The sequence below is a fragment of the Oncorhynchus tshawytscha genome, linkage group LG09 (genome assembly GCF_018296145.1).
Source record: "Oncorhynchus tshawytscha isolate Ot180627B linkage group LG09, Otsh_v2.0, whole genome shotgun sequence".
In the NCBI taxonomy this organism is placed as follows: Eukaryota; Metazoa; Chordata; class Actinopteri; order Salmoniformes; family Salmonidae; genus Oncorhynchus; species Oncorhynchus tshawytscha.
In genome coordinates this window covers 29695363-29714920 of record NC_056437.1, presented here as the reverse complement: position 1 = coordinate 29714920, position 19558 = coordinate 29695363, and the positions used below count along the sequence as shown (strand labels likewise).

The window sequence follows — 19558 nt, the reverse complement described above, 5'->3', positions numbered from 1 at the left end:
ATAATCTGTTTACGGTGGAGCAGAGTTCATGTTGGGGCGGCAGCGTAGCCTAGTGGTTAGAGCATTGGCCTAGTAACCGAAAGGTTACAAGTTCAAATCCCCTGTTCTGCCCCTGAACAATGCAGATAACCCACTGTTCCTAGGCCGTTATTGAAAATAAGTTAAAGGTTAAAAAAAATAAATGCACCAGCTTTAATGACCACTGTCATGAATAAGATACAAATGTGGCAGGATAGGAAAAAGGTGTGGCAGGATAGGAAAAAATGAAACACCTTGGTAATAGAACACTCAACATGGCAACACAGTCCTTGGACAATGCCCTGTGGGAGCAGACAGCAGGGTGGCTCCCTAATATAGTCATACTTTCTTTTGATAAGCAAGACACGCGTGACAACTTTAAGGTACTGTCAACCTTTAGTCATGAAAAGATGAAGGCATCATATCTGGTTTTACAGCATTTATTTAGGATCTCCTTAAAAGTTTGAGAGTTTCCTAATAACAGTACTGGAAACATCTCAAATGCCTGAACATCCAGGCTGCAATCATAATAGTTAATGGGGAATAAGAGTATCACGCAAGCACTCAACTCTGTCTCACAGACACACGGTTAGGATGAGACCTGGCACTGCTAACAGACAATGGTTAAAGTTGACTATTCAAATATCCAACAATCAATCTTTTGCACAACCATGAAATAAAATGCTATTCAAGGTAAATCATTGTAAAAAAAAAAGGTGTATATATATATATATATATATATATATATATATACACATACACGTGTTGGTACATTGAAAAAAGCATAACCAGTAGAAAACATTGACTAAAAGCATCAACTACAATGTAATCCTGCCATAATAGAAGAGCTCACTTTCAATTGATTGAATATTTTGTACAATATTGATCTCACAGAGAAGTTTAATTGTAGAGACATTATAGGTGTGTTAATGACTGGGCAGCAAACAAAGTCTAACACTGAGGGATTTACTGACACCAGATAAAGTTATGAATGTAATTCAGCCTGAAACTTCAGGGTGTATTCATTTACTGAGCCCGAGATCATCTATTCCTGTGTATAGGTTTGGCTCTCTCTGTCTGTGTTTATGGTTGTAAGAGCATTTGTGTCTGAGAGTGTGTATATGTATGCAGGAACACTTCTAGTTGTCTGAGTCTAAGTCACTTTCTCCTCCGATGGACCTGAACTCTTCACTGTCCTCCTCATCCTCACTCAGCTGCACCTGGGACAACACACTGGGACCTCTCCTCCGAGCTGCCTCTTCCTCCTCTTCCTCACTTATGCCGTAGCCCTCTCCATTGCCCATGCTGGAGGTCTGGGTGTGGGTCTGACCCTCATAACTCCCATAACTATGGGGAAGCGGGGAGAGAAAGAGAGGGAAGGGTAAAGTATGGGTTATTAGGGCCCAAGATCCAAACAACGATGCAAATACACCTTGTACTGTATATAATGTGTCGGCCATGGTGTTGTACCTGACATTACTGTCCTCCAGGTGGGTCTCATCCGGCAACTCTTCCCCGTATGACATCATGCTCTCGTCCTGCTCCAGGCCCATGCGGGCCGTCTCATGGTGGGGTCTGGGAGGGGGCGGGGGACGCACCTCGACCTCTCTGTCTGAGTCACTGCCACTCTCTGACAGGTGGATAGCTGGGGCAGGACAGGAGAGGCAACATTGTTAGAACCTCACATTTCAAACAGTCCCTAATGTACTCCAGAAATCCTCCAATCATAGGATGTAGATTTTAAAGGGAAAGTTCACCCAAATGACAAAATGACACATTGGTTTCCTTACCCTGTAAGCAGAATATGGACAAGGTATGACAGCAATCCATGCTTTGGTTTAGTTTCCTTGCTACTGTTTCCACATTTGTAGCACAAATCCCATTAAAGTCATGGGACAGATATTAGCATTTTTCATGCATCATGTCCAAATCGTCCAAAAGCATCTAAAATTGATTGTGAAGCTCAACAAAGTCACAGATCATTTCATCATGATATCGGTCCCATGACAAATGCTAAAAAAGAAATGTGGAAACAGTGCCAGGGAAACTAAACCAAAGCATGGATTGATGTTATACTGTGTCTATAGACTGCTTACAGGGTAAGGAAACCAATATGTAATTTTGTCATTTGGGTGAAAGTTTTTTACCCAAAGCACATCTCTATTCACCATCTTACTCCATCCTATGACAACCTCCACCCTAGTGTGACTCACAGGAGAACGGGTTGTCTCCCTCCTCTTCGCTGGCGTCATCCTCTCCGTCTGACATGAGCAGGTCCTGGTACAGCACGCTGGCCTGGGCTGGCCGACTGGAGCCTTCATCCTCGTCATAATCATCATCCTCGTGGCCCTGCAGCCTTCTGCGGGGCGGCAGCAGCAGCATCTCCTCTTCATCCTCCTCATCCTCCAGGTCTCCCTCACCATCCTCTGCCTGGGGAACAGGTCATCATCATCAAAATAGCTAATTTGCCTGAACTACAGACTGTCTTCAAATCTGCCATTTCTCTCTTTCAAAAACCATCTCTCTGTTTCTTCATGATCTTAGTCTTACAGGAGCTGGTGTCTTGGGCTTCCCGTCGTCATCCTCCTCCTCAAAGCCCTCGATGTCCACGTCCGACTCCTCCTCTCCTAGCCTTCTATGACGACCCTGGAGACACACAGAGAAGTTAAGCGACACTAAGACAGGAAAAGATACTTCTGGGGAAAGACAGTGATAACTTGTGAAGCAATGGAGATGCCTGAAAATGTATAATTGGCCAGGCAAACAGAATGCTAGTATGACAGGCAGTAACAATTAGGAGCAAAAGTAACATACAAGCGAAACTGGCAGAAAAATTAACCAAATTAGTTATGGGAAGGAACCATCTTTGTCTTAGGAATGAAAAGCACAAAGGGATCTTAGAATGGCTCCTAGTTAGGAGGAGCATGCACCAGTCAGGATCCACACTGTGGGAATGCAGAGGGAAGAACTGGAAGGGAGGACCAGGTGAATGTGCAAGGAGGAACGGGGGGAATGGGAGGGGAGAGGGTGGTTAAAAGCCAGGTGACCCCTGGATGAGACAGATGCCCGTTGCACTCCTGGGTGATCTCTCTCCGTACCTGCCCTACCCCCCTCTTCTCTGGAACAGCCATTAGAGATGCCTCAACCTCAGAGAAAAGGCTGGTCTCTCTGTGCAGGCTCACAGAGGCACTGCTGTCAAACACATCAGCAGGCTGCCCACCCCACCCCCCCCCCCCACCACACACACACACACAGAGAGAAAGGAAAGAGGGAGAAGAGATAAACACATGGTAGGAAGGAGAATATACAGTGCCTTACAAAAGTATTCATCCCCCTTGACATTTTTCCTATTTTGTTGCATTACAACCTGCAATTAAAATGTATTTTTATTTGGATTTCATGTAATGGACATACACAAAATAGTCCAAATTGGTGAAGTGAAATGGAAAAAATGACTTGTTTCAAAAAATGATCAAAAATAAAAACGAAAAAGTGGTGCGTGCGTATGTATTCATCCAATTGAGAATCTGTGGTATGACAAAGATTGCTGCACACCAGTGGAACCCATCCAACTTGAAGGATCTGGAGCAGTTTTGCCTTGAAGAATGGGAAAAAATCCCAGTGGCTAGATGTGCCAAGCTTATAGAGACATACCCCAAGAGACTTGCTGCTGTAATTGCTGCAAAAGGTGTCTCCACAAAGTATTGACTTTGGGGGGGGGTGAAAGGCAAGTTCTGTTTTTTTGTGTTATTTCTTGTTTGTTTCATAATAAAAAATATGTCACATCTTCAAAGTGGCATGTTGTGTAAATCAAATGATACAAACCCCCCAAAAATCCATTTTAATTCCAGGTTGTAAGGCAACATAATAGGAAACATGCCAAGTGGGGTGAATACTTTCACAAGCCACTGTAGAGACTAAGGCATAGATAAACTACAGAAACAGCTACTAAATTGACACATACAAGAGTGCTAAAGAGGAACGACAAGGCAGAGAAAGACTAGAATGTGAAGAGGTAAATGTAATATGGAGGGAGAGACGACAGCAGACAGAGGTTAAAAAGTAGGTCTTTGGAGAAGAGTGGCATTCCCGAACTCTGGAGCAGGTGAAGGGAGTGTTGAGGTACTTTATGTGGTGACTCTAAGGTCTTATTGTTAGTATCTGGGTTGTTTCTGGGCCATACATGGGACAGGAACATTGCTACCTGTGGTGTGTAGGTTCCAGGAGTCATGGGGTCCAGGCTATCCAGGTCTGCTGCATCCAGAGCTGCCTCTTTAGCTGTGGAGATGTCCTTCTCCAGCTGGGTCAGGTGCTCATCATACTGGGGAGATATCAAGCAACAGTCAAATTATCAAACTATCCTTGGCAGAGGCAACATAATGAAGCCATAAATATGATTCATCATCTGACAAGGCATAAAGATGTTAATTAATTATACTGAACAAAAATATAAACAACATGCAACAATATCAAAGATTTGACTGAGTTACAGTTCATATAAGGAAATCAATCAACTGAAATAAATTCATTAGGCCCTAATCTATGGGTTTCACATAACTGGGAATACAGATATGCATCTGTTGGCCACAGATACCTTAAAAAAATTATAATTTAAGTAGGGGCGTGGAACAGAAAACCAGTCAGTATCTGGTGTGACCACCATTAATTTGCCTCATGCTGCGTGACATCTCCTTCACATTGAGTTGACCAGAATGTTGATTCTGGCCTGTGGAATGTTGTCCCATTCCTCTTCAATGGCTGTGCAAAGTTGCTGGATATTGGCGGGAACTGGAACACACTGTTGTACACGTCGATCCTCAGCAAGAACTGGGATATTTTCAGCTTCCAGGAATTGTGTTTAGATCCTTGCGAAATGGGGCCGTGCATTATCATGCTGAAACATGAGGTGATGGCGGCGGATGAATGGCACGACAATGGGCTTCAGGATCTCGTCACGGTAACCCTGTGTATTCAAATCGATAAAATGCGGTTGTGTTTGTTGTCTGTATCTTATGCCTGCCCATACCACAACCCCACCTATGGGGCACTCTGTTCACAATGTTGACATCAGCAAACTGCTTGCCCACACAACGCCATAGACGTGGTCTGCGGTTGAGGCCGGTTGGACGTACTGCCAAATTCTCTAAAACGACATTGGAGGTGGCTTATGGTAGAGAAATGAACATTACATTCTCTGGAAACAGCCCTGGTGGACATTCCTGCGGTCAGCATGCCAATTGAACGCTCCCTCAAAACTTGAGACATCTGATGCATTCTGTTGTGTGACAAAACTGCACATTTTAGGGTGGCCTTTTATTGCCCCCAGCACAAGGTAGCCCTGTGCAATGATCATGATGTTTAATCAGCTTCTTGATATGCCACGCCTAAGAAATGTCCACTAACAGAGATGTAAACAAATATGTGCACAACATTTGAGCGAATTAAGCTTTTTGTGCACATGGAACATTTCTGGGATCTTTTATTTCATCGCATGAAACCAACACTTTACATGTTGCATTTACATTTTTTGTTCAGTGTAGTTCCATTATGACCTTCTCTTATAGTTTATCTTTCATACACACACCTCTGCCAGGGTCTGCTTGCATACGTTGACTATCTCCAGGGCCGTATTGGTGTAAGGGCTGTCTGGTCCGTTGTACTTGACACTGTTGGTGTGGACCAGGCTGACATCAAACAGGAACACATCCCGGTTCTGGTACTTGTGTTTGGATATGTTCTGATGGACCACAGCACACAGGGAGACTTTTAAATAACACTAATGGTTATATTATACACATGACCATCTACCTGTATAATACAAATATTACCATCAACTACATATAGGTTTGATCCATCTTGGCATCATAGGGATCCAAAAGGGGTCTTGTTGTGGTTTTCCTCAAGGCTAACACTGAAGTCTCCTTCCCATAACTCACCTTGCGAACATTCTCTAGGTCCATGGGTTGGACTATCACTTTGTAGTAATCTGGAACAAACTTCTTGTTGACTGGATGGTGGAACGGCCAAGACTGAAGAGGAGACAGAGGCAGAGTAAGGACAGTTATAACACTATCACACTGTGCGCTTGATTGAACTACTTGGAGAATTCTCAATATTTTTGTACATTTAAGAGCAAAGAAATAACTGCTCAGTGAAATTACTTCAGTAACAAAGAAAATACAAATAGCAGATAGTCTCAGTGACATCCAGAGCGCCGAAAGAAAGCAGACACCCTGATGATTGGGTGGAGCTCCACTCACGTCAGGCACGGCCATCATCTTCTGAGTGACGATGTTGTCCAGGATGAAGGAAAAGGCCACCTGGTCATCATCGTCCAGCAGGGGGTTAATGGCTTTCTCCAGTCTCACCAGCCTGTCTTCCTTCTGCACAGGACAAAGGAATGTACCCGTTTAATTATTAACAAGTACTATTGAAGGCCACTTCCATTGTCTTCTAAGAGTTGCTGAACATGATCCTCCTCCTCCAGAAATTAGGCGGTGTCTAAAATGGCCCCCATCCAGAATCCATCAGCATGAACATTCACACGTACCTCTTTCAGTTTCTCATCACAAAGGTCCAGCATAGTCTGAGCCACCTGGGTTATTGGATGCTTGGCACCTGAATACACCGGAACAATTACAGTCTCAATAAGTTACAGAACAGTTGGTCACAGTAAAATATGAGTCATTCTCTAAGGCTTCAAGTGGTTTAGAGTTGTACCGTTGTATGTCGCGCTGTTCTTGACAATGAGCTCCACGTTCTCTCTGAACTCTTCCCGGGAGGGGTACACACGCTTGCGCACATTCTCCCGTAGCGTCTGCAGATCCATGGGACGAGGGATGATCTTATAGTAGTCCTTCACCACCTTGGCATTGACTGGTGTGTGGAAGGGGTATGTCTGGGACAAGAGGTAAAGACAACCAAATTAGAGAGAAAAAAGTGTGTGTGTGTCTGTGAGAGAGAAACGTATATAGTGGTCGGAGGAGTATAGGCACTGTCTGTCTGTAAGCAGTGTGTGTGGGTCTTGCAGTGTGCTGTGGGTGTGTGTGTCTTACATTGGGGTGATCCCGCATGTCATTGATAATACTCTCCAGGACTGAGGACAGGGTGACCATGGGGTCAGTGCGTCTGCGGTGGATGGATTTGTGGGGCCTCTGTGAGAGGATGAAACAAAACAAAAACCACAGAGAGCTAAGGCATAACTATCACAGTGTTAAATATTCTCCATAGCTCGCTTTAACTGAATAGTCACGCGCAACCAATGCAAAATATGGTAACTGGCAACCAGGCTCACATTTAGGTAGTCACAGTGTACATTGTTCCCAACACGTCTCTTCTTCTTGGGGGGAAGCTGCTGTTTGGGGAACTTCAGCACCAGGGACTTCCTGCGCACCTCATCAGCACTGTGAGAGGAGACAACATGGTCCTTTACACAGCAGCACAAGGTAATATCCCTAACATTTAGACAGACGTTGAGAGCATAATGAACACTATAGGAGCTTTTGGGCCGCAAAGAAAGTGGAAAAGACCACCAAATGGAACAATTCACTTTCTAGCGGACCAAACTAATGCACAGTACACTGTGACCTGAGCCAGTTATCACTTTGTTTTCTATTCTTTTTTAAAAAGTTTTTTAATCATTTAATTTTTTAATGGAAAGAAATTAGAACTATCCCCCTCTCCTGTCGGTGTGCGTGTGGTGTGTACCTCTCGATGAGCTGCTTGCCCAGGACGATCTTGGTTCCCTCCACTTTAATGAGTTCCTCGTTGTCATTGTGGATGACAGTCTTCTCCAGCTCCTCCTCCTGCTCCTCCGTCATGGCAACCGGATTGGAGGGTGGAGCATTGGTCTGGTAGTACAGTGGGCAGAACTTGTTGGTTCGCATGTGCCCGATGGCACCGCAAGCTCCGCACTTCAGCTAGGGCAGAGGGGGTAAGGAGAGATGTAGTTAACAACCAGACAAACACTGTACATAACAATGTGGACTTCAAGTCACTGCATCACATCATGCTACCTTCACTGTAGTACACCAAACACTACGTTATCATGCTTATTATAAGCAATATAATCTATTGCTAATAAAGAAAAGTGTGAAAAAAGTGAGGAAGGTTTATCTTGAACGAAATTATCCTATTTTCGAGACAGCAGGTCAGCAGGAAAACAGACGGAAGGTTATGGAAAAGTAGGTGAGGATAGTCTTGGAGATGAATCATTATGGGCTGGCAAGCTTACTTTTACCTTGAGGTCTGGCCTCTCCTTGATCTTCTTGGCCTTCTTCTCAGGGGGGCTCTTGAACCTGTCCTTCTCCTGGTTCCTCTTCAGCCTCCTCAGCTGCTCCTGGATCCGCCGGCGCTCCTTCCTCATCTCCTCTCTATGTTGCTCGTCAAACAGCGCAAACTTCTTTCTACATTGGCAGAAGGCAGACAAAGACCGTGTGAGGTTGGGTACACTACACACAGACCAAACACTCATATTACACACACGGACGAACTTACATGAAGTCGTCGTCCTTGGTGGTTCTGATTCTGGTGTAGGCGTCTATGACGGAGGGTTTGCGGACCGTCTCACAGCGGACATACTCCTTGCCGTCCTCGTCTCTGAAGGTGCGGTAGATTTTGAGGCGCCGTCCCGTAGCGGACGAGTTCAGGCTGGTGACCGAGGACGTGTCGTCATCTTTATGGGAGCCCGTGGACAAAGCACTAGCTGTAGGGACACACAGAGAGAGATTCAACTTGCACACACACTCCAGTAAACACACATGAAAAAAGCCTGAAACGCACATGCATACACACGCCACTTACAGAAGCCCTTGCGTGCTTTGCGTCCCTTGTGGTCGCTCTCCTCTCCCATCAGCATCCTCTGCAGCTCCTTCCTCTCCTGCTCCTCCCTCTCTCTGGACAGTTGGGAGCTGGTCTTCTTGTTCTGCAGCATGTTCTCAATGTTCTTCCCCATCTCCTCAAAGTCACTGTCCTCCGCTGAGCTGCTGTCTGTGTCTGTGGACAAGACCTCTGTGGACTCCAATACTCTGGGGAGCAAGTAGAGGGTAGAACATCACATCATCCCTATAGGAAATGGGTGGTGAATTATGGTTATCTGGATAAAGGGGGAATGGAGGATGAGATGGCCTCACTTGTTTTGCAAGTCAAAGATCCTCTGGCACTCCTCCTTGTAGCGCTCCTGGTGTTCGGCTACAGAGAAGCGGGACCCGCGGGCAAATTTGCTCATGGGCCCCTCGCCAGAGCGTGCCTGCTCTGTAGACATGGTCCTCACCACGTCAATCACCTCCCAACGAGACAGCTTCTTTATCTGAAACATATATACACACAGGTTTAAGAGATTGATCTGACCTTCATACTTAGGTTGGTGGAACAAATGAGGGAACTGAAGACATTATTATTACCTCCTCCTCTGGAACACCAAACTTGCGCAGCAGCTGCTTGGCATTTTTTAGTGATAGTCTTCTCAGATCAGCGTCTGTCCCCGTCACAGTCTTCTTAGCGGGTTGTGGCTCCCGGTCATCCTGGGCCTAAACACGACAAATAACAAAATAACCTTTAGCTTAGTAATAAATTATTAAATAATCATCAAAAAAACAATTGAATGGTTATTACAGAAAATATTTTTGTCAGAAAGGCTACGAACGCATGACTGGAATTATGGCCCCCTGATCTGAATACGGATGTGGCAGAAGTGTTTCAGTGCACTGGGGTAAAACAAAGAGGAAGAACCTTTTGTTGAGTGGGCTTGTTGGGCACTTTGACGTAGGAGAATCCCTCTCCACACCCTGTGGGGTCGGCCACCCCCATGACCTCCAGCAGACACTTCCCCTTCATGGCAGCGATGAAGGCTCGAGTCGTGTTCCAAGGGGCCGTGCGGACCTAGGGTGGACCACAGAGAACACTGGTGAGATCATGGATCATCCTTTTTTTCAACATCAAAATCAATATTTTATGAAAAGGAAGCAGAGTAGCGCTGAACCTCATCATCAATCTTCATCTGGAAGTCTTCCTCGTTCTCTTCCTCTGGAGCAAAGAAGGACTTTTCACCATATCCAGCATCCTGGTGGAGAGAGAGAGAGAGAGAAAAGTTATGGTATAGTTCACACAGTGCCATAACGAATACCAATATGACAGATAGGCTCTTTGTTTAGGTACTGTCAGTCTTACCTTCAGTCTCTGCTCTGCCACCAGCATGCTGTAGTAGGCACAGCACTGCTCTGGAGACACCATGGCCCTGATCTCCTCCTCAGTAGGCAGCCTGAAGTCAGGCTTCAGCACCCACCAGTTAGAGTCCATCCCTGGGAACAGGGGGAGGGCAAATGATATTAAATCATATAACAAATATTAACCACGTTCTCTTAACTCCACCCTTATTACAGCTTTGTAAGATTAATGGACGCATGTCACATGAGAATTCCCCCTCTCCAAAGATCTTATACCCTTTGGATATTTATTTTTATTTCGTCAACTGAAGCGTCTTGTAGGCTCAAAAACAGTGTTGCAGGAGCAGAACAGCAGATATTAACGAAGGACCATGAAAACCTCTGGTACCTTACTGATGCTTTCCTCAGACCACACCTTACCTCCACAGTAAATTCCACATCCAGAATATTCTGACATCTCTCTTTCCTGACGCATGTCAGTCAAAGGCACACCATCTCTGAGCTCACACAGCTAAGCATCAGAGTCACTGCTCTTTCTTACACCTCAACACTTCTCTGAGATCACACAGCTAAGCATCAGAGTCACTGCTCTTTCTTACACCTCAACACTTCTCTGAGATCACACAGCTAAGCATCAGAGTCACTGCTCTTTCTTACACCTCAACACTTCTCTGAGATCACACAGCTAAGCATCAGAGTCACTGCTCTTTCTTACACCTCAACACTTCTCTGAGATCACACAGCTAAGCATCAGAGTCACTGCTCTTTCTTACACCTCAACACTTCTCTGAGATCACACAGCTAAGCATCAGAGTCACTGCTCTTTCTTACACCTCAACACTTCTCTGAGATCACACGGGAGTAGAAACGTCAAAGGGATACTGCGAGATTGAGATTTAGGCCATTTCTCTACTTACCCAGAGTCAGATGAACTCATGGATACTATTTTTATGTCTCTGCGCGCAGTTTGGGGAAAGTTTAAATCAGCATATCGCAATTGCTGGAAGTCTCCAGTTACAGTAGGCAGCTCCTCTTAAAAGCAGAGAAATTGACCTAACCACTCCAAAGCTGGGTGGTTGATCATTTATAGTCTTAGAAAGCTATACCTAGTAATCAATATTGTGTTAATTTGACTGATAATCTTAAGAAACAAGATTCTATCCACTTCCTCATTCTCTGTCCCATTGGGCAGCGCAAAAGAGACAGATACAATATTGCGATCTCTATACATCTCTATGCGACAATGGAACAGAGAATGAGGATCTCGTTGATGATTATCAGTAACATTTTGAGAGGAGCTGGCTACTGTACCGGGAGACTTCCAGCAATTGCACAAAGCTAACAATATGATAACTTCAATAATATCCAAACTGCACGCAGAGTAGTGCTAAGCGATTAGTGCTTTTTGAGGTCGGTTCAGTTTCGGTTCGATTAAAAAATAATCCAGGTTTTCGAATTTCATATATTTTTTTTTACTATGCATAATGTGGGTTGAATGCTGTAACAGAATAAAACAATTAATAAAACTCCAATGAAGGTAGTGACTACCCATTACTGCTTATCACTTATTAACCATCATTTATTCACATTACTTTAATTAAATATTTGCTTCATTTCATTACTTTATTATTTCATTTCATCTCTTTCGAGCTGCTGCCTATGCTGTCTGACAAAATACCTATAATTAGTACCGGTAGTTCTTCAACGTAAATAAGGCATACTTTTATGACTGCTGAATACCAACTAGCAATCACTTAGACCATGTATTTTCAGATAGCATGGAGTGTTGGGCCAGTATCCGAAAGGTTGCTAGATCGAATCCCCGAGCTGACAAAGTATAAATCTGTTGTTCTGCCCCTGAACAAGTCAGTTAACCCACTGTTTCTAGACCGTCATTGTAAATAAGAATTTGTTCTTAACGGACTTGAGTAGTTAAATACAAAAATTAATAAATAAATAGCAAAGCAACTGCTTTCTATCCCTGATGATGACGAGTTCTCTCTTCTCTCTGTCCCCCTGTCTGCTCCACACAGACCAAGCCTGATTCTTGATGAGGCTAGGGTAAGTAAGGTTAGTTGTTTCTACCTGTACGCTTGAAGTCAGCACAGAGTTTTAGGCGTTTGCGGATGCTGCTTTCTGAATGTGAGGGGAAGGCTTTCTTTATGTCCTCCATACGGATTCTCCTAGGGCGATCTTTACTCTTCCAGAACAGTCGATAGATAAACACCTGCACAGAAGAGGAGGGTAGCCTAGTGGTTAGAGCGTTGGACTAGTAACCGGAAGGTTGCAAGTTCAAATCCCCGAGCTGACAAGGTACAAATCTGTCGTTCTGCCCCTGAACAGGCAGTTAACCCACTGTTCCTAGGCCGTCATTGAAAACAAGAATTTGTTCTTAACTGACTTGCCTAGTTAAATAAAGGTAAAAAATAAAAACATGAGTGTCGGCAAGAATGCATTCTTTAAGTGTGCTTTCTATTGTATGTGACAATATGTGTGTGTGTGGATTTGCAGATTGTGTGTGTGTGTGTGTGTGTGTGTGTGTGTCGCAAGGTATACCTGCAGGAAATCTCTGATATGGGTGTTGGCTCGTTTGGAGTTGGGTCCAGGGACCTCATAGAGCGGACACTGCTGTCCAACCACAAATATGTCCACCAGCTCTCTGATGAAGTAGCCCTGCCGTGTACGCAGCACCAGGAAATCTGTCTCTGGCATCTTGTGGAGGTAGATGGGGGCACGGAAAAGGTTGTTCTCAAAAGCCTGAAAGAAAGACATGACAGAGCTCTATATTTTCTCTTTCTGGGTATCAGGTTCATTCAGAGCAAATTATTTTTCAAACATCAATAAATTGTCATGTAAATTACTGTAATGAACATGGTACTGACCGGGAGCAGCTGCCCGGGGTGCAGGGAGCCCAGGAAGGGAGAGGTGTGGCAGTACACCGTCTCTCCGTACTTACAGTCAGGAGCTCCAGGGTCCTTGCCTGGTTTCTGAGGAGAAACAGCCATGTTTCAAGTTTATTCGATTTTAAAGTGCATTTACACATTTGTTAATAACAAAACACAACTCATAGACAATAGAGAAAGGAAAATAACCACTGAGGTGGTTCTGTTTTTAGTAAATGCTAATCAATGTTGATACAAGGGAAATGGTAGTTGAAAGACTAGTGCAGTGACTCACTCTCTTGTAGTAGTTCTTGATCTTGGTTGCCATGCCGACTTGCATGATGAGCGGAGGGTATTCCTCGCTGTACTCTGCCAGAATCAGGTCTCCGTCTTTCCCTGTCAGGTCCTGAGCTGTCCGCATGAAGAACATGTCACCGCCACCAGAAGCCTGGCGTTCCTGCTCTCGCATCTATGGGCACAGAAAAATACATTTAACGCAAATCACACACGAACAGGGTTATCAATACACACTGACAGACAGACGCATTCCTGATGACTTGTGTTAAGACAGAGAGAAGGATGGAGGTGGATGAGGTAAGTTCTGGGGCCTCACCTTGGCCTTCTTCTTGATCTGTTTGAGTAGGGGCTGTGCTGCGTGGGGACCTGGCTGGGACAACGTCCCGAACGAGTACTTCTTCAGAGAGGGTCGGTGGAACCCACGCAGCTTCATGGGTCCCATGTGAGTAGGGAAGAACGGCTGCCTCAGCTCCACTGCAGAGATGGAGTGCTGGAGGGAAAGATAGACAGAGAAGGTTACATACAACTACTGTGAACATTCAGTAGATAGCTAAGTTTATCCTACGCTATATTTAAGATTCTCCTCTTTAACTGCTGATCAATCTGTAAAGGAAGAGAGCTCACAGGAGAGAATCTAGTGCCCACCTGAATGATGTTGCCACCGAAGGTGCCCCTCAGGCCCTGCTGCTTGGGGTAATAGAACTCATCATTGGACAGGTTCCATGGGTCCTTCACCTCAGGCTGGGACATGTTCTGTAGGCAGCAGACCAAACAGAAAAGGAGTTAACAGGCTAGTTCAGGGACTGCAGAATGGCAGTTAAGATACAGATCTACGTTATGTTCTCTGTTTCAGTCCTGTAGTACCTGTTGAGGCTCCTCCTTTATGACCCCAGTCTTCCCCAGCAGGATGCGACTCTTCTTCAGTGCCGACTCCTTCTTGTTCTCCTTGGACGGGGAGTGGGACGTACGCTCAGACTCCTTCTCATCTGGGATTTCTGTAAGAGGCCAAGTTCAGAGATTGGTGGATAGATCAAAGCATTCAAAAGGTTACAGACCATCAAGATATTTCATAATATGTTGAAACTGACTGACAAATGGTGTACACACAGTTCACTAAGAAAGGGGCAGTACCTAAAATGATGTTCTCATCGTTGGGGTCCAGGGTGAGGACAGGGGGTGAGAGCATGCGGTCCATGGCCTGGTCGTCCCAGATGATGTTGTCTTCCCAGCGGCCGTACACCAGCTCCTCATTGTCAATGGGGAAGATGGAGAACCAGGGGGCGTCATCTTCATGAGAGGCTGTGGCGAGACCAATAGGGAATCAGTAGTGATAGATTTACTCTTTAGTGGTACGTTCACCATGACAACTAACAGAGATAAGAAGGAATATGTTGTAATCTCACGTTGTTCATCATTATAACAGTAAATTACACTCGACAACAGATACCAGGTAAACTAGCCTCATCGTACCATAATGGTCATGGTGGTGTTTGTCTCTCTTGGAGCCAGAGCCGATGGAGGGGGCTTTGGGCATAGGTGGAGGAGTGGGGGGCACCAGCTGAGAGTTACTCCTACACAGACCTGTAGTGTAGATAGACATCATGAATACCTAGATAACCCAAAGCAGACAAATACACAACAATTATATCAGTTTATATTTGCCACTGTAGTCCTAAAACCCCTGCACAGTTGGGGTTTATGCTTTGGTGATGGGATTTCAATGAGGTAGGAATCTCCAGTATGCAGGTCAGTCTGTGTTCATTGGTACTGGAGTGGAGTGGAGTGGGTGGGTCTCTCACCCTGCTGTGCGTTGTAGGCATTGGCATTACGCGTCATGCTGGAAGGCAGCCACCCTGCCAGACTGGCTCGCTGGGTCTTAGTGCCTTTGTGTTTCACGTCCTCTCCGTTCCAGATGATGTCGTCCTCCCACTGAAGCTGGGTGACCATCAGAAAGAGCTCGTTCTCCAGGGCCTGTTCATCCTTTTCGTCACCACTTCCCTCCTAGACAGAAAAAAAACACAAAGAACATGGTAAGTCTTTATAGAATGTTGTCTGTTCTCTTCTAACTAAGAGTTGGAAGAAGGTGTAGCTAGAAATGGAAGATTGAGAATCAAAAAGGAGCTGAACTCAAAAACCAACTTCTCTGGTTGAAAACGGCCTATGTGGCAACGATATTGTTCTTAAAAAATTGTACTAGTTGCAACATTTATTAAAAAGTGTAAGAACTATGGTCATCATTTGCAAGATTTAAGGAATCTAGGGTACGTCACAGTTTTCCTTGGGTTGGGTTTAGATTTAAATTCTGCCAACATGCCCATGGCTGGCAGCACCCAAATAATCATTGATTTGGAGCACAGCTGCGACATAACATGAGACAACGAATGAGATGAATATCGTCGGCAATGTTATTTTGAAAGAATGAGACTTGTTTGTTATACAGGGCTTGGTTTTTTCCCAACTCAAACATCCTCACATTCGTGTGCGAACTTTAGCATCACAAACACAACTTTCATTAAAGATTCTGATACTCTAGAATGCAGGAAATGCTCTGAGCTTGGGATTCTTGACCAATCACGTTCACGTTGTCATGTTGCGCCACGCGGTTGCTAAGGCATTCATCACACGTATGGTGGCTGTTTGGGATATTTCAAGAAAAGAGGAACACAAAACAGTATTGAACATAACACACCCACTTAGAACTCATTGCTTCTAGCATTTCTTAATGAGGATGTGGAAAAGCGAGGCAAAATGAGTGAGTTCAGCCCTAATCCTAAAGCATCAGTGAAGTGTATGGGTTGCCAACCTCTTTGGGAGGTTGTGAAAATGGTGGTGGTGGTTCTGGCCTCTCCTGCTTCTCCTGCTCATCTTCCTCCTCCTCCTTCAGTTTGAAGCCATAGTGGAAACCACTTCCATCCTCAGGGACCCCCATCATGTCGTACCAGAGCTGGGCTGGACCATAGCGCCACTCTGCCACCTTAGGCCTGGACTCTGTCACCTTGTCCCCGTCTCCAGCGGTCTGAGAGAACTTGGACTCTACTGGGGCCATCATTGTGATCTGGGGGAAGGAGAGAGGGACAAGGGATTAATTATTGAGATTATCTTTTTGAGTAATCTCTTCTGTTCATTTCATTTTCTAAGGAGAAAAAACCCATACAGAATTATACTGCGACTGAATCCCATTACTAAACCTTGTAAGCTCTCATAAACAAGCTGTGAAAAATATACAGGTAAATAACCACACAGTTTCACAGGGATTTCAAACAAGTTTTCACAGTTCTACATATCTCTGTCTAAGAGATTGTTGCACACTGACCTCATCATCAGACAGGCACTGTTCTGGGGGTGGAGGTGGGGCGTATTCATAGTCCCAGCCAGACTTCTTCTCTGGTCCCTGCTGCTCCATGGGCTCAGCGCCCTCTGGTGGGGGTGTCTCTGGCTGGGGGTCGCGGTGCTTCCTCTTCCTCTTTCGTCGTGCACTCCGCCACACCGACGGCATGTTCTTCCCAGGGCCAAACAGTCGAAGGAACCGCAGCACCTGGATGGGATCAGAGGAGTGGATGGATAGACGTTCATTTATGCTCTCTGATATTTGGTGACCTGTACAGTGTGTCCAAGGAGGACAGCTCACCCTTCCAGGCCTGAACTCTGGGAAGAGCTGTGTGACGCCAGGCAGGGCTTTGGCAGCATCCTTCTGCATGATGCCAGCCAGGGGCAGGCTGAGGCAGGTTGGAGGACCCCCAGACCCAGAGCCTGTGGAGGGCCGGTCCGTCTCTGACTCAGAATCTGAGGAGCTGCTGAAGTCCACTTTGTCTACTAGAGAGGAGGGAGCGATGATGGAGGGCAGGATGATCCCGTCTCCTTCATCCCCAACTGTGGAGAAACCAACAATAGCAGACGCTGGGGTTAGAGCCCCTCTGACTCTGAGTGCTAAATTACTAGCATGTATTCTTGACATTAAATACATCAATATCCATGTATTTCTTTTCAGATTGTGAATAATCATGCTTGTTCAATATAAGTACAACATATCTTTTCACTGGCACTTTTGGCCCTTCCTCATCCATTCCTTACCACTTGCAGCCGTAGGAGAGGAATCCTCTTTCTTGCCACCAGGCGTGGGGAGACTTGGAGGAGGTGGAGGGGGCATAAGCTTGGCATCAATATCCTCACAATCCGCATCATAGTCATCCTCATCATCTGAGACAGAGAGAAAAAGGGTCCAGTTATCGGCCATGCAAAGTCTCTGATAAAGAGGGTGGAAATTAAATACCATGCATTTATCTGTTCTGGTAAACTAGGGTACGTGCATTCCTAGATGGCTGTGTACAGTATATACATATACATATGTGGGATTTCATGGGTATTACTGCACCTGTTCTCCTGGTAGGCTGCAGGCTGCCCATGGCCTGACGATACTTCTTAGTCTCATCTTCAGCCACCTCGTTGATGTCAGAATAATCAACTGCATCGGCATCGTTCTTCACCCATCCTGCATAAGAAAAAGGACATGAAACAGTCACTCATTTATCACAGTATTTACAGACACACAACTTACAAACACAACTAAGGAGCATATTGACTGTCATGTTGAGCCAGTTAAATAACAGTTCCCAGCCACGGTACTACCCCACCCACAGCCTTACTTCATGCCCTTCGTCTTACCCTCTGCATTTGTGCCACCTGTGTCTCCATCCTCGTCAGGATCATCCTCCTCACTGGCTGTGATCTCTGTGATGAGGTTGCCCAGGCCCAGAGAGCCCAGGCCAGCCAGGTGCTTCTTGGACTCCTGGGGTGTGGAAGGAAATTGTCAAACAAACATCGCATTTGATATGCCAAAGTGTATTGGAATATACCAGGTGTGAAAATGTCTGTTGACTTTATAAGTAACATTGCACCAAAGACATAGTGGACAAGTGAGCAACATAATAATACAAAACCCATATTCAGCAAATGTACATCTCAGTCCTGTTGTTAGGCATATTTTAGTGTGTGTTCAAAATAGTTGTGTTTATTTCCACACTATGCAGAATGCTTTATTATTTTAACAAAATATAGTCACTCACAGTGTCCAGCACACTGTCTCCCTCCAGCTGACCATCTTCATTGATGTTCCCGAAGAGAAAGCCAGTGAGAGAGAAGGGGCGGTCTTGGTCTTCATCACTGTCTGAGTCCGACATCCTGAGAGAGCAATGAATGTCAATGTGTGATTCATCTATTCTCTCTTGTTTATATAGTCCTCAATGTAGATTAAATGCAGTTAACTGAATAAAAGTGAAACTAGACATTTTAAAATACCAATCCTGGTTTTGTGACAAAGGGGGTGGCAAACCCACCCATGATAATCAAAACAAATGACAGACAGCAAAACATACAAACTAAATGAATAGGTATGTTGAAGGTTTGATTTTATTAACTTGCGTTACTTTTACACAGTTAGGAAGGCCAGTTGTCCTCGGATTAAGGCCAGCTTGATAATATCCTCGGACCCAATTTGCCGCTAGCTTGGCAAATTAACGTTAGTACCCTATGCGACCTCCGTTCACTACGCCAGTATCAACACGCTGTAAAAGGGTGGGTATCTCACCGACCCGTTATTTCGAAAGAAAATATATGGGCTTCATTGTTTTCAAATGTAGTGGATGCAGACAACACCAACCAACATTGAGAAATGCGCGTGCGCATAGTTCATTTCCGCTCCATGAAGGATGGCAAGTGACGGATGGCCCGTGACGGATGGCCCTCCCGCTTTATTATTATTTTTTTATTTTTTTACCGTTAACGCGTACTTTGTCGCCACCTACAGGATAGTGTATTTCATGAGCTATTTTTTATTATTTTTGCACAAGGCCATTCAATGCAACCACAGACTGTGTGAAAGTGCAGTAGCACACTGGCACAGTAGCACACTGGCCACGTGATGTTACCTCAACAACAAGACTAGTGTTGTTTAATACGTGATGTAACAAGTTGGTGTTACCTGATGTTACCTGACCTGACTCCTAGCCCATAGGCCTTAAGTAACCAAGCTCACTGGTCTGAGAATTTCGGTGAACATCCATGGCTTGGGTTGTCTCTGCCTTTATGACATGTGTCTTGCTACATTTATCATGTTCATCCAATTAATTAGGTGTTAGCAGTGTTGGGGAGTAGTGAACTAGATTAACATAGTTCAAATAGTCATTTAACTACATTTTGCAG

At 44.9% G+C, this 19558-nt stretch overlaps 1 protein-coding gene across 3 annotated transcripts; it reads right to left on the bottom strand.

Annotated features, from left to right (window-relative positions):
* Positions 1 to 442: 442 nt before the first annotated feature.
* Positions 443 to 19049, bottom strand: LOC112257753 (transcription initiation factor TFIID subunit 1). Of its 3 annotated transcripts, none has more exons than XM_024431573.2 (39): positions 18784 to 19049; positions 18424 to 18538; positions 18023 to 18146; positions 17733 to 17849; positions 17432 to 17557; positions 16989 to 17230; positions 16674 to 16895; positions 16164 to 16415; positions 15160 to 15361; positions 14831 to 14941; positions 14492 to 14659; positions 14225 to 14355; positions 14006 to 14113; positions 13677 to 13850; positions 13359 to 13532; positions 13064 to 13168; positions 12738 to 12938; positions 12267 to 12408; positions 10186 to 10316; positions 9998 to 10078; positions 9748 to 9897; positions 9420 to 9545; positions 9150 to 9325; positions 8821 to 9044; positions 8515 to 8722; positions 8252 to 8423; positions 7726 to 7937; positions 7313 to 7421; positions 7074 to 7172; positions 6739 to 6916; positions 6569 to 6636; positions 6279 to 6401; positions 5955 to 6047; positions 5603 to 5755; positions 4223 to 4339; positions 2569 to 2664; positions 2232 to 2448; positions 1489 to 1663; positions 443 to 1365 (listed from the first exon to the last, which is right to left on the bottom strand). In XM_024431573.2, exons 2-39 carry the CDS (start codon positions 18535 to 18537, stop codon positions 1158 to 1160), a joined length of 5829 nt encoding a protein of 1942 aa, XP_024287341.1. In that variant the 5' UTR covers position 18538; positions 18784 to 19049; the 3' UTR covers positions 443 to 1157. The 3 variants fall into 3 exon arrangements, with proteins under 3 accessions (XP_024287341.1, XP_024287342.1, XP_024287343.1); XM_024431574.2 differs by having other exon boundaries at positions 8258 to 8423; XM_024431575.2 differs by having other exon boundaries at positions 18041 to 18146.
* Positions 19050 to 19558: the final 509 nt, after the last annotated feature.